We start from the raw sequence: 25,386 nt of genomic DNA, 5'->3' as shown, positions 1-25,386 counted from the left end.
AGGGAAATGCACTACTCCCGTCCTTTCGACCGTTCCTGCCATTTCGCAACACCGATGAAAGAACTGATCTGCATTTCGAATAAACAGAGTTGTACAAAAAATGTCATGATGAGCGAATGGGGGTTCACACCCTTCTGACGGGTCGTGGTTAGGATAGCCGAAAAGCTATCGGCAGGGGCAGGATAATGGCCGAAAGCCTTTCGTGCGTCTTGCCGATAGCCATGGGGCTTCGACAACAATGCTGACAATCAAGGTGTGAGTACCGAAGGGATTGCCTCCTGGCACCATTGGCGGGCCTTTCAGTACTCGTTGGAGAAAGTAGTGTCCAAAAGCACACAAAGGGGGAGCCGAAACTATGTGCCATCCCCCAACAATTTCCTAACTGGCTCTCCAGCTCAGCAAATTAGCAACAGTTCAAAACTTAGAGCTTTATAAAACATAGAACATCCTTCGATGAGCCGATGAGGGCAGGTTCCTTCTGGACTCTGGAGAACAATACGTTGTACACTAGGTTTCAAAAAAAAAAAACATTGTACACTCAGCCTCTGCTTCTGAATTCAGTTAACGGTTTCTAAGGTCAATGCGGAACATTGTGGGCTCAAACATGATCACCAAAATGATACTCCAGTCACAGGACTGAATGAAAACACTCAAGCATCTATGTTGGAAGCAGGTTCTGAAGCTTCCGGCTCTATGACAGGAGAAGCAATTCTCGTTCTCTCCTTCTTGTTTGGCTTCTTGGTGCTCTTCAGCTTATTGGTCATGCTATCTGCCTTAGAAACAATCTGAGAAACTGTGAAACCAGCTTCTTCAAAAATTGAAGCTTTCTCATGGACTAAGGAGCTCCTGGAGATGACATCAACACCATCATAGGCCCATAATCCTAACACCGCCTCTCCTTTCAGCCCAATTCCAAACCAGCCAAGACCAGCAATGGCTATATCCTTAGAGTTTGTATCCCAACTGTTCCCAGAAACTTTGAACTGTTTCCTCACCCATTTACCAAGCTCCTTTACCCGCTCCTGGCCTATGGGAGGCTGCAAAATTACCAGAACAACAGTGGAAATGTAGTTTATGCAAAGTACTAGAACAATATCTAGGGAAAGGCATGTAATGCTGTGCTACCTGTAGTTGTAAGCCAAAGTGTTCTTTCATCAATGCTGCTGCGTTTTCTGTCTTTCCCATGTGAAGTGGGACAAGTGGTGATGCCCAAACTGTAACATAAATCGATCCTACAGTTAACTCTTCAACATCCAGGCGCACCAGTCCACCAATATGTATAGACTGTCCTGTCTGGAAACGATGCAAGAACAAAGTACACTTCAAGTAATGATCATTTGACAACTGCTGTATAGTAGTGAATAATCCTGTGTCACAAATGCTTTATCTAATGATGCTCCAAACAATTTAAGATCAAATCAACAATGTCAGTGAAGAACATCACAACCTAATAACTGAAAATTCATAAACTTAATTATTTGTCCATTATCTAGTTCAATTCATAACCAATGAACTGCTAAGTTCAGTTTCGCAAAAACTGCAGTACTATATTTGAGTAGACATTTTACAGATTAAACCAAGTTGCAGCGTGCTGCAGTTTTGACAAGAAACTTTTGTGGAACTTGAGAAGATAGGAAGCAGCCAGACCATTGGACATATTGACACGTATCGTTAGGGAATATATCAAGATAAGGAAAATAAATGTGACCTTTATTCTGTAAGTTCTGGGACTCATCTCCTTTCTCACTTGAACCAACTTCATCTCCTCGCTCGTCAGTCTAGATGTCAACTGATGCCCATGGAGAAGTCCAGGAGTATCAAACAGCTTCGCTTGAGCGCCAAGAACGCCGTCTAGCTTAATCACGTCAAGGGTCGTTCCCGGAACTGGAGCCTCCGTCAAGGTGGGTCGCCCGACTATGCCAGAGCATCTGGCAATCGCATTGAGCAGCGTTGACTTGCCAACATTCCGCGCACCCACGGCCCAGACATTGCCGCGCGTCCCGGCGAGCTCGCGCACATGTTCGAGCAGGTCGCGGACGCCCCATCCGCGCGCGGCGCTAACCAAGTGCACCCCAGCGAGCAGAAGGTCGGAACCCGCACCGGCGCGAGCGCGGGAGTGCGCCCACGCGTGCACATCGTCGGGGGACAGGGACGGCGTGGGGAGCAGGTCGAGCTTGGTGACCACGAGCAGCGCGCGTGGGAGGTTGGCCGGGGCCCCGTGCTTCCAGTCCGCGCGGTGGGCCTCGCCGGCTGCGGCCACCAACCGTGCGACGGCGCGCGGGAACGAGCCATCGAAGTCAGAGGCGTCCGTCAGGAGCAGCACTAGTGACCTGGCCCCGGAAGGCGACGCGAGGCGCGGGCCGACGGCGGCGACGAAGTCGAAGTCCGGGAGGAGCCGCTCGGCGTCCGGATGCTTGACGCGGCCGTAGTGGCGCAGCGAGTGGCATCGCGCGCACACCAACACCTTGCCCTCTCCCTTGGCCTCCGCCGTCTCAGCCGCCGCCGCGGCCGGCTTGTAGCCCCCCGACGGCTCTAAGTCCTCCCGGAGGTGACCGGACTTGAGGGAGGCGGATATTCGGGTGTCGTCGACGGTGACGGGCGCGAGGCGCGCGCGGTAGTCGGGGGATTTTGCGGAGGGGAGCAAGAAGAACCCCGGGAGCGCGGGGTCGGAGGATTGCATGGCGATTCCGCATCCCGGGCAGACTTCATTGACGCGGACGACCGGGAGGTCAGAAGATACCACCGCTGGAGGCGGTGATGTGGACGGCGGCGTTGCGGGTGGTGAGGAGCAGAGGTGGCGGCGGAAGAGGATCGATAAGGTTTTAGAGGTTTGGGCGGAAGCGCTGTGTTGAGGTGGGAGCGGAGGAGGACGGGAGGGTGCAGGCGTGTTTGGGAGGAGGAACCGGCGGACGGCGGGGTGGAGGCGCCGCGCGCGGGATAGCATCTTGCTGTGCCGCCGCCGCTTGGTGATCGGCGGGCGGTGGGTTTCAGGTGTTCGACACGAGAGGACAGGCTGCTGCTTCCAAACCTACAAGGTGTTCGACGTAAGTTCGACATGGAGCCAACGTTTTGGGCTTTGGCCTTGTGATGAAGTTAATGTGGGCCGTTTACACTGGGCTTTCATTCAGTACCGCTATCACAATTCGCAGGCGGAAAACCCATTCTGTCACTGCACACCCGTCGTAGCTGATTTATCTTCTTGGACTCTAAAATTAGGGCCTTAAATGATAATTGCTTTGAAAGATCTGTGCATACAAATCTGTTGAGTGAGATTAAAACTTTTTATGTATTTAGAGTTCTCTGAGTGTACCATTTCTCAGGTATCCAGAGAGTGTAGTGTTGTGGTAGGTACTCTGGCGGCTATAAGCCTGAATTGTACTATGATCCTCTTCTGTGGCAAGACCATGCATAGCTTCATTGGTGTCCGGGAACTATGATTTTCATTTCAAAAGAAAATCTAAAATTACCTCCGTGCTTTGGTTTGAAGTGATTTGGAACACAATTTTGTCTTTTTCAATTAAAAAAAGTTTGATAAATATTTTATAAGGTTTTTGTAACCACAAAAAAATGTCTCTAATCTTATATAAATTCTGGAAAAAGGAATCTAGAGGTAGTTTGGGATAAAAAAAATTCAAATATAATATTTAAAGCTCGTGAAAATCTCTCTAGAAGCTTGAAAACTAGATTTAGCTCTAGGAAAATAGGAAAGTGTCTAAAAACTAGAAAATTTTCCCAAACATTGTAGTTGATAAACATGATTTAAAAACTTTGCACAACAATAATATGAGATGTAACTAGCATTAATATTGAATGTATTCATGCTATGCATTCATGTTGGTTGTGTCTTATATTTTTGTTGCAAAAAGTTCTCAAAATGTTCTTAGACATGAACTATAATGTTTTGGGACTTTTCTATATTTTTACGATGTTTTCCATTTTTCTATAGCTAAATATGTTTTGTAAGTATCTAAAGATATTTTCACGAGCTCTAATATTTTTTTTGGATTCGGTCATATCCCAATCTATTTCTAGAATTTTTTTTCTTAGAATTTTAAAAGCTTAGAAGAAATTTCTATGGTTTAAAAACCAAGTATTTACTTAAATGTTTTTTACTAAAAAAGGCAAAACGTCTTCGAAACCACTTCAAACCACGACAGAGAGATAATTTAGATGGTTTTAAGAGTTTCAGAGGTAAAATATCTAGTTTTAGAGTACGAGATGGTAAATCAGACTACATTTATATCTTAGGAGTTAGAATGGACTTTATTCTTCCCTAACAAGGGTGGAGCTAAGAGTGTTGTAGAACTGAACCAACCCATGAAGTTCCGAGCAGCACCTATCTAGCAAAAATTTTTTAATTTTAACATTTTTTGGAAACTAATTTTAAATCTAACACGGTCGGGTTTTTTAAACTAACACTTTTTGCCGCACTTATTGCCCTGGCGCGGCTAAATGCCTGTGTCGTGGCCGCGCCATACATGGTGGCGCGGCAGAGGGCTGACGTGGCGGCGCCCGGAATCGCTGACCGCTGACGGGGTAGGGCCTGCCGCGCCACCGATCTTGGCGCGTCACTGTCGCGCCCAGATCCGTAGCGTGGTAGAGCCGAATAAAACCCCCGCCGCGCCCATGTCCGCCAATGGCCGAGCATCCGCCATTGCCCGAGCAGCGCAGCAAGGCCGCCTGGCTGCCACGCCCACGTCCGACTGCGCCAGCCCGCCGCTGAGCACGCCGGCCGCCGCGGCAGCCAGCCCGCCGCCGAGCACGTCGGGCACCGCGGCCGCGGCCGCCCGCGCCAGCCAGCCCGCTGCCGAGCATGGCACGGCCACTGGCCACCCGGTACGGCCGCCGAGCCCACACGCCGGCGCGCCACCCCCTCCGGCCACGCACGGCGGCTGCCCGTCGAGGACTGCTCCCGCGCCTACCGGCCTGGTCTAGCGCGCTGCAGCGAGGTACTCCCCTAATAAAGTTAGTAAAATTATTAAAGTATAGTTAGTAAAGTTAGTTAGTTTAGTTAGTATAGGTAATATAGTAAGTTAGTATAGGTAGTAAAGTTAGGTAGTTTAGTTAGTACAGTTATTGAGTCTAGTTATATAGTGAATTTAGTCTAATTAGTTGTTGTAGTTAGCCTTGTATAGATGTTAATATTAGATTAGTTAATATAGTTATAGTTAGAATATTTATTAATATTACTATGGACATTACGTACGACGATTTCGACGACTTAATGAAGTTTCTTGAAATGCTTTTGCAGATGAATTGTTGTGTTAGAGTTTTGTATGGAGGAAGTGTTAGGAGAGAAGATGGTATGTTTGAGGATATAGAAGAAGAATTGGAATGGTTTGATGAACCTCCTAGCTTCAACGACCTTTGTGTCCGTTTGAATGCAAAGTTTGGCGGTGATTTCACACTGAAGGGGATGTTTGATACTGGGAAGATTAGGGCACACTATGTCCTCATGCCCTTACGCGACCCTGCTACACTGGTCCTGCTACACTAGGGTTCTCCAAGATTCCAATGTGCCCATGACTGAGGTGGTGGTGGAGAATGGGTACAGGATGTAGGTGTTCAGGACGGCCCGTCTATTGACGGTGTTTGAGGCAATGAGCAAGAATTGAGGGTCGAAGGGGAAGCAACTCATGGTAACATGGATTTAGATGGTCAGTTGACGCAGGAGCAGTTTCATTCAACTACAGTAGGTTGTATAAGCAATGACTTCGATGTGAATGATTTCGAACGGGAAGAGGAGGAGTAGGGGAAGGAGGATAGGATCGGTGATGTAGTTAGGAGTGATTCGGACAATTCTGATGATGATCAAGGAGGTACAGATGCTATGCCAATACCGGCTGATATCATGCCAGTACCGATTCATACTATGCCATTACCAGTACCAACTGAGGTTTTGCATGGTATCCAGGCTCAGGGTAGACTAGTCACAGATTTGGCTGCAGATGATACCCCCTATGATTCATGGGTCAGAATTAGCGAAGCGCATCAGTATATTCCACCACCACCTTACACAACGACTGAGCTTGAGCAACTAAGGTCCAAGAACATACCTTTCATGGACGTTTCGAACTATAGGGATGTTAGCATGACGGATATGGCAATTTATGACACCGGTCTCCAGATGTGTAGGAATTCATTGTATAACCATGAGAAAAAAACCCTTAGGAAGGGGATGATATTCAACACAATGTCAAAGATGAAACTCTTCCTTCAGGACTATGCTGTGTACCACCATAGGCCATATACCGTCACTCATTCGGACCAGGAGTTGAGGTACCACGTGATATGCAAAAACGGTTGTATGTGGAGGTTAAATGCATGAAAGAGACAGAGTGATGACAAGTGGAGGATAACTAAAGTTGTCGAACCCCACACTTGTCTAGACAATTGGGGGAAGGAAAATCATCAGCAGCTCACTACACGTTACCTTGCCCGTCGTATATTGGGGCTCGTTGATGATAATAACGACATCTTAGTGTCTTCTTTACAACAGTCCATATCTGGATTCGTTAGGTATGATGTGACATACGGAAAGGCTTGGCGTGCTAAGCAAATTGCTCTGGCGATTCGATGGGGTACTTGTGAGGAAGCGTATAGCAGGGTGCCTCGCATCTTATGTGCAATGCATTACTACAACCCTGGCTTAAAATGGTTTGTGGATACCGGAGGGATGTTTTTTCGGGACCTATTGAGACATGTCCTCTATCGTGTGTTCTAGTCGTTCGCGCAAACGGAACATGCATTCCAGTTTTGTTGGCCAGTCATACTTGTTGATGGCACTTTCCTAATAGGAAAGTACAGGGGTACCTTGATGATGGCTGCTGCTGTTGATCCTGAGGACTAGATAGTACCCATGGCTTTTGCTTTGGGAGAGGGAGAGAACGATGAATTGTGGTCATGGTTCATGTGGCTTCTACGTGTGCAAGTGCTTGCCCCAACTCGCACTATATGTTTGATCTCGGACCGTCACGCAGGGCTTCTTAATGCTGCATCTGAGCATATAGATGGGTTCTCGCCTCTAGTACATATGTGGTGCATGAGACACTTTGCCGCTAATTTCTAGCGGCGTCAGCGAAAGCAGGAGGTATGTGACAAGGTAAAGGCTCTATGTTGTGTACGTACAGAGCACCAGTTCAAGGAGACAAAGAGAGAACTAGATAAGATGGTAAATACAACAGGAAAGGCCTGGTTAGAGGCGCAGATGGAACAGAAGGCTCAGTGGGCGTTAGCATATGATGAGGGGGGTTTCAGGTATGGCATCATGACCACTAACTCCTCAGAGTCCTTCAACCGTGTATTCACTGGAGTTCGATCATTGCCTATGTCTGGAATTGTTGAGTTCTTGTTTCATAAGTGCAACGAATATTTTGTGAAGTGGTGGGAACTTGCGCAGAGGAATATAGCTGAGCAGGGGCATTTTGGAAAGGTCGGAGCTGAACATTTGAAGGAGGTCGAGGAATTGGCCAAGCAGCACACTGCTGAGCCGTATGGACCCCGCCACCATATCTTTAGTGTACGGGGCAAGAGTGACACAAGCTTGGGCGGCGAACATTATGGTGGATGAAACTATCGAGTTGATCTTGAAAAGGTAGAGTGCAGTTGCAATGTCCCTCAGATCATGCATGCCCCTTGCTCTCATATGATCATGGCCTGCAGGGTTCGTGGGTACAACTATGAGGATCTGCCATATATGTCACCCTTATATCTCCATTCGAACACCGTTAGTATTTGGAAGATGAGCTTCGAGCCATACCTTGACCCGACATAGTGTCCACCTTATAATGGTTATGACTACGTGCCGCATCCAGATCTAATGAAGGTAGGGAAGGGTAGGAGGAAGAAGAAGCGACTCAAGGGGGACATGGACGCTATGAGAGGGTACGACGAAGACATGTACGGCGGGGGAGACTTCAATGAGACCTGTGGCAGGAATCTTTGCTCCGTTTGTAAACAATCTGGTCACAAGGCTAGCCAGCATAGAAGACAAGGGTAGCAGGTGATTTCATGTTGTGTTCGTACTGCATAACAAGTAGTTCAAATTTTGCAATGCTACATAATGTTAATCTGAATATTGTTAATTTGAATACTCTAACCCTTTTTATCAATTTGTAATAGGATGGCCCCTCCCACGCCGCACCAGCTATACCCCCTTCTTGAGGTGGAGTATGACGACCCCCTTCTTCCACCGGATGATGAGGTTTCCAAGAGGCGTTCGAGGGATCCTTACATTCCTGGGACTTACATCGAACTTATGTCGAACGAATATTGTCGTCAAAAACTTGCAGACTCATAAACTAATGAAAATGTTATGTGGCAACTTGTCGTCTATTTATTTGCTTCATGTTCGTTTCAACTTGCGCACGGTCGTAGCACCACTTGTAGTTTTGTATAGCACCGACAACAACTCAATTGAAGCTGGATGTAGTTTGTCCGCGTCACTGTCGTGGCGTCGTCTATGGCGCAGCACTGACATGCCATGGACTCTGGCGTGATAGAACCTGGGCTATGACACGACCGAACCAATGGGCTACGGCGCTGTATTCGAGATAATTTCACCCGATTACGTTCATTTTAGAAATTTTAAACGCATGATATAAACAGATGTGATCACTTAAGATCGATCATGGGTAATCCGAGTACATGACACATGGGTACAATACATCAGTAGTTCAAATAGAATATAAGACAGCACAATGGAATTTCTACTACATAGCTACATTGATCATTAATAAAGCATGGAACTAACAGTTGGCGCAATTAAAAGCCCTCAATCAGAAACATACTAAGTAAGCAACTTGTCGTCCGAGTACCAATCCTCAACCACAACCCTGTTGTTGTGGCTAGGCTCACCTGTATTGCCCTGATCTGCCTTTTGCCTGTAGTAAGCGGCCTCCACTTCATCTGCAGCCTCTGCGGCCTGAGTGAAGAACGTGTCGTCATCCTCCTCTGCCTACAAGCCTGCCTCTGCTAGAGCAATGAGCTCGCTCAGTCTACCAGTGTCGTCTTCAGCCTCATCCGCCAGCAAGCCCGCCTCTGCTAGAGCGATGAGCTCGTTGACTCTAGCAGTGTCGTCCTCATCCTCGTTACCCTCATCAGACAACACAATCGGTGATTCAACGGTGCGACCAGCTTGCTTTTTGTGCTCATCTAACTTTTTTTCCTCGTACCTTGCACGAGCCACCTCTACAACATGGTCCTCGCTGCATCCAATCCCATAATGTATAAAATGTAATTAGTTAGCAACGCGACTATATTACATTTAAAATCAGGCAACGAAAAAAAGGCTTCGAAGTACTTACTGGCACATAATGAAACAACATGCTCGTTTAAGACCTACATCTATACTCTTGTCTCCTCCCTTGCCTCCTTCCTTGCCCTCTCTTCCTCTAATGTAATCCGTCTCTCCAATCCCCATTTGACAAGCCCAACGTCGATCGGGTTACAAATACCGCGCTATCTAGCAAACTCACGCATCTTGTCTTTGTGATGTTTAACAAAAAGGTTGGCGTAGTCAGGTCCATATCCCCTCTTTCGTGCAATTACTTGCTTCCCCTTCAGTTCATCCAACAACTTAGCTTGACCATTATAACATTCCCACCTGCATTTCCTAGTGCTCTGTTCAAACGATAAATTATATCATATATGTCTTAGCAAAAAAAACAAAATACGATTTTATGGTTACCACAAAAATAACCAACCTCATTATAGTCAATCATATGGACGCAATAATGGCCTATTCCAAGCTCCGAAGGGATTAGACCGTAGTTGAATTTAACACCACATTTGCACTTGACTGGCGGTGCTTTGTAAATTAACCTTTCTTTCTTCTTTTACTTTGCTTTTGAAGGTTCTTCGGGCCATTTGTTCTTAGGACCATACAACCACTCTTTGAAATGATACTTCGTCATTGAATACACCTAAATAACGTGACATTAGTACATGACACATATAGCTCAGCACTTCAACACATACACTTTGCACTTACTTCATGCTTGTTTGGAGACACAAACTCTAACGTATTGTCAGGGTTTATCATGGCTCGGTCTCCGCAATGACACAAAGGAGGTTCTTTGAGTCATCTAACTACGGCTAAGTGCTTCTCTTTAGCCATCATTGGAGGGGGGTTAGGGGGAGGTGGAACCCACTGCTCGAAGTGCTCTCATGGATGTCGTCCTCTCCACCAATCGTCGAAAAGGAGGTACTTGGGGTCAAACTTGTCTGCACTGTCGATCCACTGAAAGAAAAAGCACCTCTCATGGTCCTACACAACAAAAATTCAACAAAATATTAGTAACCTAGTAATACAAATGAAGAAGAAAAATATACGGAAATAATTACTTACATTAAAACGATTGTACGTGTAAAAGCAACGAGTCGCTGTGTCCAGATGTCTCGATTGAAATACATCAGCCGGACGACCACAGTCACAGTTAGGGACAGGGAGTTCAGGAGGGACGGGGCATCTTTGCTAGACTTGTCGGGGTACAATTCTCTAGGACGATCCCATTTTCGCCATAACTGCTCCCGAACCATGTCTTCCATCTAATAAAACGGTTCAAATTAAACATCAATCAAAACAACGCAAATTAATGTAAAATATAATCATTTGCAATGCAACTAAAATAATATAACCGACAATTATAGCAACAAAAATATACATGGTAAATATACTTCTAACTAAATAATTAACCTTAACATTGACAAAATCAAACTAATATATTCCTTCAAACCGTAGACCATAGTTCTCAAACATAATTTTTCTCCTAAACTTAGCTCACATTCATAATATACTATCCACCATTCAAACAAAAATAAAATATGCATTATTACCTTGCACGAGGACGAGGAGGGAGGAAGACGGACGGGGAATGGAAGGGAAGGGAGGGAGGCGGCAATGGAGGGCCGGACGGGGGACGGGCTGTCGGCGTTCGTGGGGTGGCGGCCGGCGTGCTCAGCAGCGGGCTGGCGCGGGTAGACGCAGGCGCGGCGGCCATGCGGCCTTGCTGCTCGGGCAACAGGACTGGCGGCGGAGATTTTATTCAGCTCTGCTGCGCCAAGATCGGTGGCGCGGCAGGCCCTGCCCCGTCAGCGGTCAGTGATTCCGGTCGCCGTCATGTCAGCCCTCTGTCGCGCCACCATGCATGACGCGGCACAGGCATTTGGCCACGCAAGGGCAATAGGCGCGGCCAAAAATATTTGTTTTAAAAAAAACAACCATGTTAGATTTAAAATTAGTTTTCAAAAAATATCAAAATTAAAAAAAAAAATCACCTAGCACACCACCAAAGAAGATTGAATACTTACCCAGCTAGCATAGTCCGTCAGCACATAAGCTTGCCTAGCGCCCTCCCTTTTTTTATCCAAGCTTCAACATGGATTACAATCCCGAGATAGCTCCTCGGATCATGTGTGTGGTAAAAAACTATAGAGATTGATAATATAAGACTTATGTTACATCATAAAAAGTTCTTTAAAATATTTAATTACCTTTATTTGAAATGCCATATTTATCGCAAATTTGTTTGTCAAAGTCTCACTTTGAATAAATTTGTGAATGATCTAAATGACATGTTTTGAATTGGGGGGAGTGGTAGATCAATTACAATTGAGTTTCATAAGAACCCTGCAAAGTCATTGTGAGTGTTGTATTCTATCAGCATAGACATGTTCGCGTGTGGTGGTTTTAAGACATTAAGGAGGCATCGAATTTTTTTATAAATTTTATAACAATTTGTACACAAAGCTGAGCATCTAATAGGTGGCTTGTAACCTTTTGCGGCATATGCTTCCAAACTAGGCGTCATGCTGGCCAATTTCTCTTCATCCAATGTTGGATGTTCTGAACATCAATATGGGTGATGAAAAAAGGTCACAACTTAAACCTCCCATACAAGAAAAGAACAATTCTTTCTTTAAAGAAAATCATGATTCTTTTTTCTTTTCGACACGGAGATAATGAATATAAGCATTTTCCATTGCAGAGCACTTGTATTATTTGATACTGTTTTGCAAAAGTTGGTATTATTTGTACCAAGTCACCATGCATTTCGTGTTGTGACCATCATGTAAGTATTGACGGAACTCATGGCACATAGATAAACTAAAATATTGGATTGGCACATGTATTCTTATTTATTACTCACCTCTTTCAAAGAACAAACGAAATGTGAGTACAATAAAATATTAGCATGTGTGCAAATGCGAAAAAAAGAAGAAAAAACATGCAAACAATATGTTGAAACTATACAATGTGTTGAAAGCAGCCCTTTGTACAGAACGCTAGAATATCAACTCAAAACTGATTTGGTCTCCCTAAAAACGGTGACCAATCTCTTAAATGAACAAATCGATCACGTTACTCAAAGCTGATCACGTTACTCAAAGCTTGGCACCATTCTCGTCGTTACCATCCCAACCACCAGCATTACCACCTTGTTCATTGCCAAACTCGAAATCCATTCGTGCATCAAGCTCTGCTGAATATTAGAATAGGGATTCTATGGTTTCGTCGTCGTATTCCTCCTCATCCTCGTCGTTAACAATAACCGTTTCACCATGATGAATCCACACTGTGTAATCCTCAACAAATCCTCGCATAATCAAATATGATCTGATGATAGTCACATCTGTCCATGCCATACGGTTCTTGCAATCTTTACAGGGATAAATAATTGTATCATTATTCTCTTTCAATGTCGTTGCATGCTTCTTTGCGGCTTCAATAAATTTATCCACCTCTTCACGGAAACCTGCCTTGAACCTTAACGAACCATACATCCAAGAGTTCCTATACTCCATCTTTTACAACAACAACAAAACAAACATTAAAGGACTACTTATTCATATATATATATATATATAAATGAATAAAATTAATAATTACTTGAGAATAATTGTATATACTTCAGATATATATGAATATAAATATAATATAATTACATGAAGCATACAAACACACCATGATAGAGGAAAATTATTTAATGGCCCATTTATCCATAAATAATTAAAATACATATTTATTGATTACAATAAACAATTTCAAAGACAACAATAAACAACAATTATACTTTACCCAATATCTTTCATACAAACCCTAGTCCAATTTTATCAAACATAAATTTACAAAAATGAAATTAATAAAAAACTAAACTCTAGATCTAGATCTACATGCACATGAAACATGCATAAAACTAACTAATTGTTCACTAAAATCAAAAACATGGCTAAATAAGGGTATGTCTTGTTCCCCTTCCTAATTTACCCTAGTACATTTAAAACTTAGGTCTAATTTGCTTCATAAGTAGCTCAAGCACCATAGAAGAGAGAGAAAAACAAAACTTTAATTACTCACTAACCAACCATTAAAACTTAAAAAAACGTGTGGAATAGTATTTTCTTACCTTCTACAACCTCTCCAGCAAAGGATTTGAGACTAAAACATTCTCCTTAGTAGAGCAATTTTTGGGAGGTGCCCAAGGCGTCCCCATCTTTCTTTCATGGGTTGGAGTGAGTGACCCGAGGAGAAAGAAAGTGTTACAGCTGTTTTATATGTAGATCATTTGTAGGGGCAGCTGATGATTGAGCCGCCCCTACAAATAGCAGGTAATAACACGTGGCTATTTGTAGGGGCGGCTCAATCACCAGCCGTCCGTACAAATTGAAACACCGGGGGTGGCTGGTGAGTGAGCCGCCCCTACAAATCAGACCCATTTGTAGGGGCGGCTCGTATCACCAGCCGCCCCTGCTGTTCCATTTGTAGGGACGGCTGGTGTCTGAACTCCCGAGCATACCACTGTAGCGGTGGCTCCATCACCAGCCACCCCTATAAAAAATTCATCCTATTACTAAAAATCGTTTTTTACGTAGCGTAGCCATGTTCACGTGTGGTGGTTTTAAGACATTAAGGAGGCATCAATTTTTTATAAATTTTATAACAATTTGTACACAAAGCTGAGCATCTAATAGGTGCCTTGTAACCTTTTTGCGGCATATGCTTCCAAACTAGGCGTCATGCTGGCCAATTTCTCTTCATCCAATGTTGGCTGTTCTGAACATCAGTATGGGTGATGAAAAAAGGTCACAACTTAAACCTTCCATACAAGAAAAGAACAATTCTTTCTTTAAAGAAAATCACGATTCTTTTTTCTTTTCGACACGGAGATAATGAATATAAGCATTTTCCATTGCAGGGCACTTGTATTATTTGATACTGTTTTGCAAAAGTTGGTATTATTTGTACCATGCATTTCGTGTTGTGACGATCATGTAGGTGCCTGTTTAGTTCCCAAAATTTTGCAAAATTTTTCAAGATTCTCTGTCACATCAAATCTTTGGACGCATGCATGAAGCATTAAATATAAATAAAAAATAAAACTAATTACACAGTTTAAACGAAATTCACGAGACGAATCTTTTAAGCCTAATTAGATTATGATTGGACACTAATTACCAAATAACAACGAAAGTGCTACAGTACCATTTCCCAAAAAATTTCGCCAACTAAACAAGGCCTAAGTATTGACGGAACTCATGGCACATAGATAAACTAAAATATTGGATTGGCACATGTATTCTTATTTATTACTCACCTCTTTCAAAGAACAAACGACATGTGGGTACAATAAAATATTAGCATGTGTGCAAATGCGAAAAAAGAAGAAAAAAAACATGCAAACAATATGTTCGAACTATACAATGTGTTGAAAGCAGCCCTCTGTACAGAACGCTAGAATATCAACTCAAAACTGATTTGGTCTCCCTAAAAACGGTGACCAATCTCTTAAATGAACAAATCGATCACGTTACTCAAAGCTGATCTGGCGGCCGGCGGCCGGCGCCGCCGCCGAGCGCGCGCTGCTTGAGCATCTGGGTGTAGTTGAAGATGGAGTTGAGGCGCTGCTGGCGCAGGTCCTCCTTGAAGCCGCGGATGAACTCCTCGGCCTTGGCGTCCACCTCGGACCTCCTGGCCGCCTCCTCCCTCTCCCGGTCCGGCCGCCGGCGCGCCTCCAGCGCCAGCGCGTAGGCCTCGTCCATGCTCATCCCGCTGGGCTCGTCGTCGTCTGCCCCCGGCGCGCGCCCCGACGACGACAGCGGCGATGGCGGGAGTGGGAGCGCGCGGGGGGACGGCTTGGTCGTCGCCGGCTCCTGTGTTTCGGCGCTGGCGGTTGCTGTGGTGGCGGCGTCAGGGTGCGGGAACGGCGTGGTGTTGAAGCAGGCGGAGGGGAAGGAGAAGATGGAGAAGGAGCGGAGGCGCTGCAGCACCGCGGAGGAGGCCCTCGGCGTGACCCCGGACCCGCGTCGTGGAGACGGCAGCAGCGGGCGTGCCCTGGAGAGGACGGCAACGGCGGCGACGACCGCGTTGACGAGGAGGAACCATAACGCGCTGGAGCTCAGCCACGCCGGCAGCGGCGCCCACCACCACTCCGCCGCCATCATCTGCGGCTGGCCGGCCGGCCGGGCACCAACTGGATCGCGCACCCTCTCTACTTCGCGCGCGCGCTTCTCCTGGGCGGTGCTGGCTCTGCTTCGAATTACCCCCAAAAAACTTTGCGCTCCGAGTTGAATAGTTAGTTGATGGATGGGCAATGGTGGTGTGGCCGTGGCGGACGCGCGGGTGGGGGAGTATATATAGCGTAGCGTAGCGTGAGGCAACCAATGTCAGTAGCTCCCATGAACCTTCCGAGTTCCGAGTATGCAATGGTGTCTGATGTCCCATGCATGCATGTTCACCACGCCTCGAGAGACACTAGTCCACCACGCAATGTACTGCCGCAACTCCGTAGTAAATTGCGTGCCCTCACGTCTCTCATCTCATCCCATTGCTAATAGTAGTACAACGAACAATCGCTTTCGAGGATATTGCTCTTGTGTGTCGTCACCGTCATGCGACATCGTCACGGTCCTCAACCGACGTTGTCGCTTGAGCATTCTCTGTGCTGACTGGGTGTGGTGTGTAGATTCGTGCGTGCGTGGCTGGATGTCTATATAGACAAGCAAACAACCAACTGCAAGGCAGCTTCACGTCACCTGAGACTTGGCCATCAAGCAGCATTACTGCACGTCCGTTTAGCTAGTATTAATATTATTAGTGCCATGCTTAGTATTGCTTTACATCAAAATTTAAGAAGAACAATTCTAAGATCGTGTCATCAAGGGATCGATGGTATAAGGGATTGATATCAGCTGATTCAAATGCAGCACTGGAATCGGCTCTCTTCAAATGACGCCAGCAGATAACGACAAAAGCTATGGTTGGTGTCGGAAAAAACATGTCGGACTCTACAAAAAGGAAAGATTAAGGTCTAAGTTATCTTAAATTAGGAATGTTTTATCTTATGCCAGAGATTATAATGAGTCATACTTAAGTAAGATTCATGCTTAGGTTCCGGGTATAAATATTAGGACCCCGGCTATTATAAAAAAGATCATCCAATCAATCAATATAAGTTACTTTTTTTTTGGCTCCGTGCCAACCCTTAGGAGTAGGAGTAGAGTAGATTCCGACGAGTTCTTTAACAAGCAGGGCTGCATCGGTCCGCCCGACCTCCGACTTGCCTGTAAGTACCATCATGGCTTATACCTCTGTTTGTACGGTTGCATCGGATAAGTTCGACCTTCACTACAAACTCTAGTATAAGCTAGTTATCGAGTCTTATCTGGTTCAAGTATGGCTGCATCGATCTGGTCGACCTCCATTGCTCGAATTAGATTAAGGTCAAGTTATCGGCTCCTATCTAAGGGTAGCGTCCTTCGGGTAGATTCATAAAGTTACCGATCTTGCTGATGTTCTTATTGTCATTAGTTTTTTCAGCAACATCAACTTACCCGATCGAGATCGATCTAGATCGGCCTCACATCCCTTTAACCCCTCGTTTATTTTATTATATTGCAATGGTCCTTACTTTAAGCGACGGGTTACGTTTTATCGGCTGTTCTACTTCGATCTTGATCGTGCATAGTACGCGGTCAGGGCATGTCTGATCTTGAGGAGGTTTACTAGCTAGTTGAATCTGGTCTGTAGCTCACTATCATGGCTGTATCGATCCGATCGACCCCCTACTGTTAGTACTCTAGATCGGAGGATGCTAGCTGGTAGGTTTGCTTTTGACCAGGCATGACCTTAACTGTTTGCTATGTCTGCATCGGCTAAATAGCCGATCGCCTATGCTCTAACTGCCTACAGTGTGTCTGCATGATTCTGTTAAACGTGAATAGATCCTGTTTACTTTAAAGGATTTGATTTGTTGTCTTTATCACGACTGCGTCGATCCGGTCGAACCCCACTAGTTAGAGATAGCAGGTTAAGTCTGATAAGTTCATAGGTTTGTCTGTGTTAAATAGTCGATTGTTCACATGTTGTAGTCCATTTTCACCCGAATCGGCTATTTCAGCCAATTCGCTCGAGCTTTCACACATATAGCGTGTCTTTCGGAAAGCCTGTCAGGTGTATAGATGGTTTTACGGATTCTAAGGTTTTAGTTTGTTATTATCATCATAGCTGCCATCGATCCAGTCGAACCTCACTGTTGATGGTAACAGATTAGATTCAAAGCGTCTGTAGATCTATTCATACTAGACAGTCGATTTGTTCGCATGTTATATCAATTCTCGTAAGATTCATCGGCTCAATGATTCATATTGGTAATATCAACCTAGCTGATGATTTCACTTACATCTGCGGACATTGTACTTATCAACATAAAATCAATCACGATCCATAAGCTTTACTGTCCCTAACAGCTGATTTCTTCGCGTGTCGTATATTTAGTCGATTTTTCCCGTCTAGCTGCTCCCGAAGCGGCACATTTGGAACTGTCTAGGGCAAAGACCTGGCATGTTCCACCTTAAATTACTGATAAACTTTCTCTCCTTGTCAATTGTAGATCAAATTGACTAGCAAGTATTTACTTAAAAAACTTAGAAGAAATTTCTATGGTTCAAAAACCAAGTATTTACTTGAATGTTTTTTTACTAAAAAAAGGCAAAACGTCTTCAAAACCACTTCAAACCACGACAGAAAGATAATTTAGATGGTTTTAAGAGTTTCAGGATGTAAAATATCTAGTTTTAGAGTACGAGATGGTAAATCAGACTACATTAATATCTTAGGAGTTAGAATGGACTTTATTCTTCCCTAACAAGGGTGGAGCTAAGAGTGTCGTAGAACTGATCCAGCCCATGAAGTTCCGAGCAGCACCTACCTAGCACACCACCAAAGAAGATTGAATACTTAGCCAGCTAGCATAGTCCGTCAGCACATCAGCTTGCCTAGCACATCACTTAGCACCCTCCCTTTTTTATCCAAGCTTCAACATGGATTACAATCCCGAGATAGCACCTCGGATCTTGTGTGTGGTAAAAAACTATAGAGATTGATAATATAATACTTATGTTACATCATAAAAAGTTCTTTAAAAATATTTAATTACCTTTATTTGAAATGCCATATTTATCGCAAATTTGTTTGTCAAAGTCTCACTTTGAATAAATTTGTGAATGATCTAAATGACATGTTTTGAATTGGGGGGAGTGGTAGATCAATTACAATTAAGTTTCATAAGAACCCTGCAAAGTCATTGTGAGTGGTGTATTCTATCAGCATAGCACTACTACATAAACCATTTTTAGGGGACGGCTCGTAATACTTTGTAGGGGCGGTTTAGCCAGCCGCCCCTACCGAACCGTCTCTACAAATCATGTATTTATAGGGGCGGTTCTCAGGCCGCCCCTAACAAATCGATTTATAGGGGCGGCTGTAGTACCAGCCGCCCCTATAAATCGATTATGTAGGGGCGGCTGTAGTACTAGCCACCTCTATAATGCCTGTTTGTAGGGGCGGTTCAATCTAGAACCACCCCTACAGTACGTTTTCCAACAAAAAAAAATCAAATTTATAATTAAATTCGACCAGAACACTGTTTGTTTCCGTGTATTCCATCCAGCAGTTCGCGTTGCCGAACGTCCCCGCGACCAGCGTTCCGAACTGCGTTCGTGTTGCCGAACGCCCTGCGACCAACGTTTCGAACCGCGTTCGCAGTTGCCGAACGCCCCGCGACCAGCGTTCCGAACCCCTTAGACTACAAGCACAAGAGTATTATATAAACTGCAATTACAAGTCCAATTCAGAAGAATATATACAATCCATCATTAAATATATAAATTCCATACACATTGTTATCAACGTCCTAGAGCTAGCCTTTCAGTCTCACGAAGGTGTTGGTACTGAGGGTTTCTACCTAAATCAGACTCTCGGTCATGGTAGGCGCCTTTGACGTGTACAATCAGGTCCAATATGAAATTGCAAAGGTCGCCGATGAGCTCTAAGAGTTGGTCATCGTTGTATGGGTCTCTTTTCATTCCTTTCTCTTCTTTCCACTATAAGAGAACAAGTTTCGGTTTAGTATTTCATACCATGTACGAAGTTTTTATACTACGGGTGAAGAGGTTCAAACTTGCCCTTAAGGGGTGTCTCCTGTAGGCACCGGTGTTACTGATCATAGAACATATATAGTATCCACAATGTACACTCCCAGGCTTCTGCTTGGGGCACTGTGTGTTTTACATATGAAAATGTTAAGTAATACTTTTGACAGCCATGTAATGGAGTACTGAAGAAGTAAGTTACACTTACCACACATAGTGTTTTTATAGCCAACTTTTCCTTCCTTGCTGGATCATGCCTTCCATGATGATTAGTGACATAGAATCTAAATGCCCTTGCTGGATCATGCCTTACTTGCTGGATCATGCCTTGCTGGATCACAGCCATGTAATGGAGGACAAGGACTTACAGGCACCACGTGCGAATTAGATTCATCTCCATTTCTCCTCAGGTGAAAGCATGTGTGCATGTCATTGAAGTCAAAGACAATTTTCCCGACTAGGCTTCCAAATGTGTTAGTAGGGAAGCATGCTTGTATGAGGTCTATGCTCGTTGGGAGAACATGCAAGTACCAATCATGGATGGGAACTTCGAAAGAAGCAGTCCAATAGTCTGAAACGACTAGGCCGGAAGGGCGGCCCAGTCATCGACCGGAAGGTTTGGCCGAAGAGGAACAACACCCGCTCGTCGACTGCTTCGGCCCACCTCTCCAACCAGAGCGTTTCGCTTCGACTCCAGCCGCCACAAGACGACCTCTTCCGATCGGAAGGCCTGGCCTAAAACACTACTTCCGACTTCGACCCCTGCATCTCTGACCGGGGATCACAAGAACCCTGCTCACCAGCTCTTCTCCGACCGGCGCACTCAGAGCCGACTGGAGCCATCCGATCGGGGATGCCTGCTCGGTAGGAACCAGGAGACGTGCGGAGAAAAGCAAGGCAAGGCTCACAAGTCAAAACCACTGTACCCGGGACCATACCCTGCATGGAATAGTACTCTACAGCCACCCTGAAACAAACAGTATTGTAGGTGCCGATATCTCCTTCTACAGTATTGCAGGCGCCGCTAAGACTCCCATATGGTAAGCCCCCCCCCCCCCACGTGCCTCTAGGCATCGATAGCGTTATGGGCGCCGGGATTTACCGTACTGGGTGAACGTGGTGAGACTCCTCACATGCCTCTAGGCATCAAGCAGTATTTACAGGTACCGACGTCTACCATCCCTAAAGAAGGCAGCACGACCTCCCACATGCATCTGACATTCTACAGTGACATCAACAGTGTTGTAGGTGCCTACCATTATCTTGTACGCACTAGCGTGGGCAACAAGGCTTGGTAGCATACGTACCCTCACCCTCTTACTTGTAAAGCCATCCCCTTTATCTATAAAAGGGGATGCGCCTCCTCCAAAAAAGGAGAGCCCTTCTTGAAGATAACAAGCACCGATTAAGTTCACTAGCTCACAACCACAGAACTGCCAGGGTTCACACCCCAACCACACGCTTGAACACTTAGCTCATAGCGTAGCTCCTATCGCTCTTGGCTCTTCCGACCGGAGTCGATCGGACCTCTTATACACCCCATCTTTCTCCTTCTTGTTTGTAACCCCACTACAAACTTCAAGCACCTAGGCTCTGAAATAAAGTCACTGACCGACCCAAACTGGACGTAGGGCCTGTTGCCTGAACCAGTATAAACCCTATGTCATTAAGTGCTAGGCCACCTCCAATCACAACGTACGGACAAAACTACAAATATTTACTAGTTGGTCACATTCTGCACCGACAGTTGGCGTCGTCCGTGGGGAAGATGTTGTACGTTCAACACTTTTTGGTCATCAGATGGCCCACTTTTCTGCCACCCTTGCCATGGCGGGCTCGGGCGATACGATTCGCTTTGGCTTGCTGGAGTTTCCCGCACTCTCACCCGCTGGGATGCGGGTTCCACCTGTCTTCGAGCCATCCTAGGCCTTCCTCTTCAAAAGCCCAGACTTCATCACCGATCGGCTCGACGTGCTACACCTCCACGAGGAGGCTCACGTCCTAGCACCCGTCGGAGGGGCGCCCTCCATCGACTTTGGGACGCATGGCTTCGACGATGTGGCATCTGCGCTTCTTTCTGAGCAAACTCTCTGCTCAAACCCCGCTGTAAGCAATATGTGTACTATTATTTACTCTTTCCTTACTGTCTCCCAACGATCACCCGGAGGGACTGTATTGCCCACACCACAAACACTGTACGATCGATTCCTCTATGGCCTCGCATCCTCTGCGGATGCGTACGCTCGGGGGCTCTGAAGGATGCTGGTGTCATCCCCCCTCACATCCGAATTTGTGGGAATGGTAGGCTACGCTCCTACCAAACTCCCGGATGGCGAGGGCGAGAGCGACGGTTCTAGCATCGACGATGTGGCACCCCACCACCATCCATCCCAGGAGTGCGCTATGGCGGAGGCTCTAGGATAGCCACCCGTGGTTGTGGAGTCTGCGTAGACTCACACCCCTCTGGACCCACATGCGGGGGCCCTTGTGTCTGCCCAAGCACACGCCGAGGAATTACGACAATGGCGGTAGAGCCAGCCACCGCCTGTGCCGGCGCAGTTGGTACAGCACGTTCTGCCCCATGCACGTGGCTCGATGAGTGGCATTCATGGTCACGCCCGTTAGGTCCAACACGACATCATGAACGAGGGAAATGATCTCCCCCAATTTGCCCGGGTGGACCAGAACATCGCTGTTGCGGCAATGCTTTTACGCGGCGTTCCCGAGCCCATCGACCCCCAGGAGCAGGCAATCTACCGGAACCTCCAGGTTCTAATAGAAGCCATTGTTGTCCAATAGGCAGAAAGCTCCGCGTTGCGACTCCGACCCACTCTCCCCACCGGAGGAACAGGGATGCGCCAGACGGATCGCTCCATTCACTCACTGCTATAGCCATCAGGCACGGCTCAGGGGGCGCCAGACCCACCATGGTCCGGCCTAGCGCCTGCCCCACGCGAACCACCAGTACTTGAGCGGCCCGATCTGCACCAGGACGCTCGTAGCATCATCGGCAACTAGCATCGGGCCTAACACGATCATGACGTCCAGCATACGGCGGCAGGCGACACGGATCCTGGCTAAACCCTCAAGGGGAGCGGTGAAACACGCCCTAGGCGTAGTCGCTGGCCAGATTACCGGAGCCCCAGCCCTGAGGGCCTAGGACCACAGGCCTTTAGCCGATGTATCTAGAGAGCACTGTTCCCGCAGCGATTCCAGCCACCCACCAACATTGCCAAATACACCGGGGAGACAAACCCAGGCATTTGGCTCGAAGACTTCCGGCTCGCCTATCGGGTCGGATGAGTGGATAATGACTATTTCATCATTCAGTATATTCCCATTTGCGTGGGGGAACATGTTTGGGCATGGCTTGAATTCCTCCCGCACGACAGCGTCCACAACTAGGCGGATCTCAAGAGGGTCTTCGTCGGGAATTTCCAGGGGACATATGTCCATCCTAGAAACTCCTAGGACCTCAAGAGCTATCAGTAGGAGCCCAGCGAGTCCCTGCAGGATTACATCTGCATGTTTTCCCAATGATGCAACTCCCTCCCTGATGTTGTCGACGCAAACATCATCAGCGCATTCCTCTTCGGGACAAACTGCGAGTCCCTGATCCACAAGCTTGGCTGCCTAAAACCCCATACCACCTGTGACCTGCTCGACGTCGCCACTAACCTCACCTCTGGCGAGGAGGCAGTCGGAGCAGTCTTCGGCGGAGGCCAGGACAAAGGCAAGGCCAAGCGCGCGGACCCAGACGAGGGCCCCACCACGCAGAGGGGCAAGAAGAACAAAAAGGATTGGCGCCAATTGGACAACACCACGATGGTAGCCGTGGCTGGTCGCATGGGTAAGCAGCCTCAACAAGGGCTGCCTGACCACTTCAACAAACTCATGGACAACCCATGCACCAACCACGCCTACCCCGTCAAACATCTCTACAAGGACTATGAGCTCCTCAAACGTTTCCTCCGACTGACCAGTGGGCCAAAGGAGGGAGACAGCAAGGAGGCTGTGGCTAAAAAAGGAGGGACGGTAGGCAAGGACAGGGACGTTTTCCCCGACGCTAATGAATGCATCATAATCTTCGGCGGGTCCGATGTCATCTGGTCCAAGCGATAGCACAAGGTTCGCTATAGAGAGGCATGTGCCGCCGAGACGGCCATCCCCTCCTTCCTTAGCTGTCCGGAATCTCCGATCACCTTCGATCAGAGGGATCATCCCTCCCATGTCGCGAGACCAGGACGCTATCCGCTTGTCATCGACCCCATCGCCCACAAGAAGCGCCTTACTAAGGTGCTGATGGACGGAGGCAGCTGCCTCAACATCCTATACGTCGACACCCTCGATGCCATGTGCATCCCCCGATCGGAGCTCCGCCTGGCGGGCTCCCCCTTTCACGGGGTAATCCCAGGAGCATAGGCATACCCACTCGGACAGATCAATCTATCTATCATGTTCGGCAGCTAGGCCAACTTCCGCTCGGAGATCCTCACCTTCGAGGTGGTGGACTTTCTAGGGTCCTACCACGCCATCTTAGGGCGGCCATGCTACGCAAGATTCATGGTGATCCCCAACTACACCTACCTCAAGCTAAAGATGCTGGGACCAAACGGTGTCATCACCGTGAGTAGCGCCTTTTCGCACGCCCTCGCGTGCGACCGCGAGCACTACGAGCTCGCTACCACGGTCGTCAACTCGTCCAAGCTCCCACAGCTCGAGGAGTCATCGGCTCTGGTAGTCCCAGACTGCAACAAACCAACTTCCTCGATGGCCTTCCGTCCACTCGAACAAGCCAAGGTGTTGGGAATCGACGCCGCCAACCCAACCAAGATGGTTCGGATCAGGACCCAGCTCTCGACCAAATAGGAATGTGATCTCATCAACTTCCTACGCAACAATCATGATGTCTTTGCATGGCAACCCTCTGACATGCCGGGGATACCGTAGGAGATCGCCGAGCACACGTTGTGCCTTATCCCAGGGCTCAAAGCCCACCAAGCAGCGTCTGCGTTGCTTCGACGACGAGAGGCGTAGGGCCATAGGTGAAGAGATCACCAAGCTCTTGGCCATAGGATTCATCAGAGAGGTATTCCACTCCAACTAGCTCACCAATCCCGTTCTTGTCAAAAAGAAGACTAGGAAGTGGAGAATGTGTGTTGATTATACTGGGCTCACCAAGGCGTGCCCAAAGGATCACTTTCCTTTGCCGTGCATAGACCAGATAGTTGACTCCACCTTGGGTTGCAAGATCCTCTCCTTTCTGGATGCCTACTCAGGCTATCACTAGATCAGCGATGAAAGAATTCGATCAGCTCGTAACCTCGTTCATCACCCCATATGGTTCGTACTACTATGTAACTATGCCTTTCGGCCTAAAGAACGCTGGTGCCACCTACCAAAGGTGCATGCAGCAATGCTTCATTGACCAAATTGACCCACTCGATCAGCCTAATCAAGTCAAGTGACCAAAACCAACAATTACCGTCTATGTTGATGACATAGTGACCTGGCCATGACATTCACGAACCTCTGAAGGTTCAACATCAAGCTGAACCCCGAGAAATGTGTTTTAGGGTTCCAAAGGGGAAGCTGCTTGGATACATCATGTCCGAACACAGCATTGAGGCCAACCCCGAAAAGATCATGGCCATCTCCAACATGGGCCCCATACACAATGTCAACAGCGTACAAAGGCTCACTGGCTGTCCGGCTACCCTAAGCCGCTTCATCTCCTAGCTCGATGAACGGGGGATGCCGCTCTATAAGCTCCTCAAAAAGATGGATGACTTCGTTTGGACTGAGGAGGCCCAGCAGGCTCTAGAAATCCTCAAAGTGTCCCTGACATCGGCCCCAATCCTCATTGCTCCCAAACGGGGAGAACCCCTCCTCCTCTACATCGCGGCAAGCAACCACGTGGTTAGTGCCGCCCTGGTCGTCGAAAGGGAGGAGCCAGGA

The 25,386-nt window shown here is 46.9% G+C and overlaps 3 protein-coding genes across 3 annotated transcripts; 1 reads left to right on the top strand and 2 right to left on the bottom strand.

Moving 5' to 3' along the window:
• Positions 1–232: 232 nt before the first annotated feature.
• Positions 233–3,036, bottom strand: LOC136546103 (GTP-binding protein BRASSINAZOLE INSENSITIVE PALE GREEN 2, chloroplastic). Its single transcript, XM_066538077.1, has 3 exons — positions 1,709–3,036; positions 1,126–1,293; positions 233–1,037 (listed from the first exon to the last, which is right to left on the bottom strand). Exons 1-3 carry the CDS (start codon positions 2,942–2,944, stop codon positions 651–653), a joined length of 1,791 nt encoding a protein of 596 aa, XP_066394174.1. The 5' UTR covers positions 2,945–3,036; the 3' UTR covers positions 233–650.
• Positions 3,037–14,571: 11,535 nt separating this feature from the next.
• On the bottom strand, positions 14,572–15,750 carry LOC136546101 (pathogen-associated molecular patterns-induced protein A70-like). Its single transcript, XM_066538076.1, has one exon. It carries the CDS (start codon positions 15,439–15,441, stop codon positions 14,812–14,814), a length of 630 nt encoding a protein of 209 aa, XP_066394173.1. The 5' UTR covers positions 15,442–15,750; the 3' UTR covers positions 14,572–14,811.
• Positions 15,751–23,991: 8,241 nt separating this feature from the next.
• On the top strand, positions 23,992–24,297 carry LOC136544032 (uncharacterized). The gene has a single exon (XM_066536318.1). The coding sequence runs from the start codon at positions 23,992–23,994 to the stop codon at positions 24,295–24,297; it is 306 nt and encodes a 101-aa protein (XP_066392415.1).
• The last annotated feature ends 1,089 nt before the right edge of the window (positions 24,298–25,386 follow it).

The sequence above is a fragment of the Miscanthus floridulus genome, chromosome 3 (assembly GCF_019320115.1).
Source record: "Miscanthus floridulus cultivar M001 chromosome 3, ASM1932011v1, whole genome shotgun sequence".
In the NCBI taxonomy this organism is placed as follows: Eukaryota; Viridiplantae; Streptophyta; class Magnoliopsida; order Poales; family Poaceae; genus Miscanthus; species Miscanthus floridulus.
Note: the sequence above shows the minus strand (reverse complement) of the source record. Positions and strands in the feature narration are given on the sequence as shown.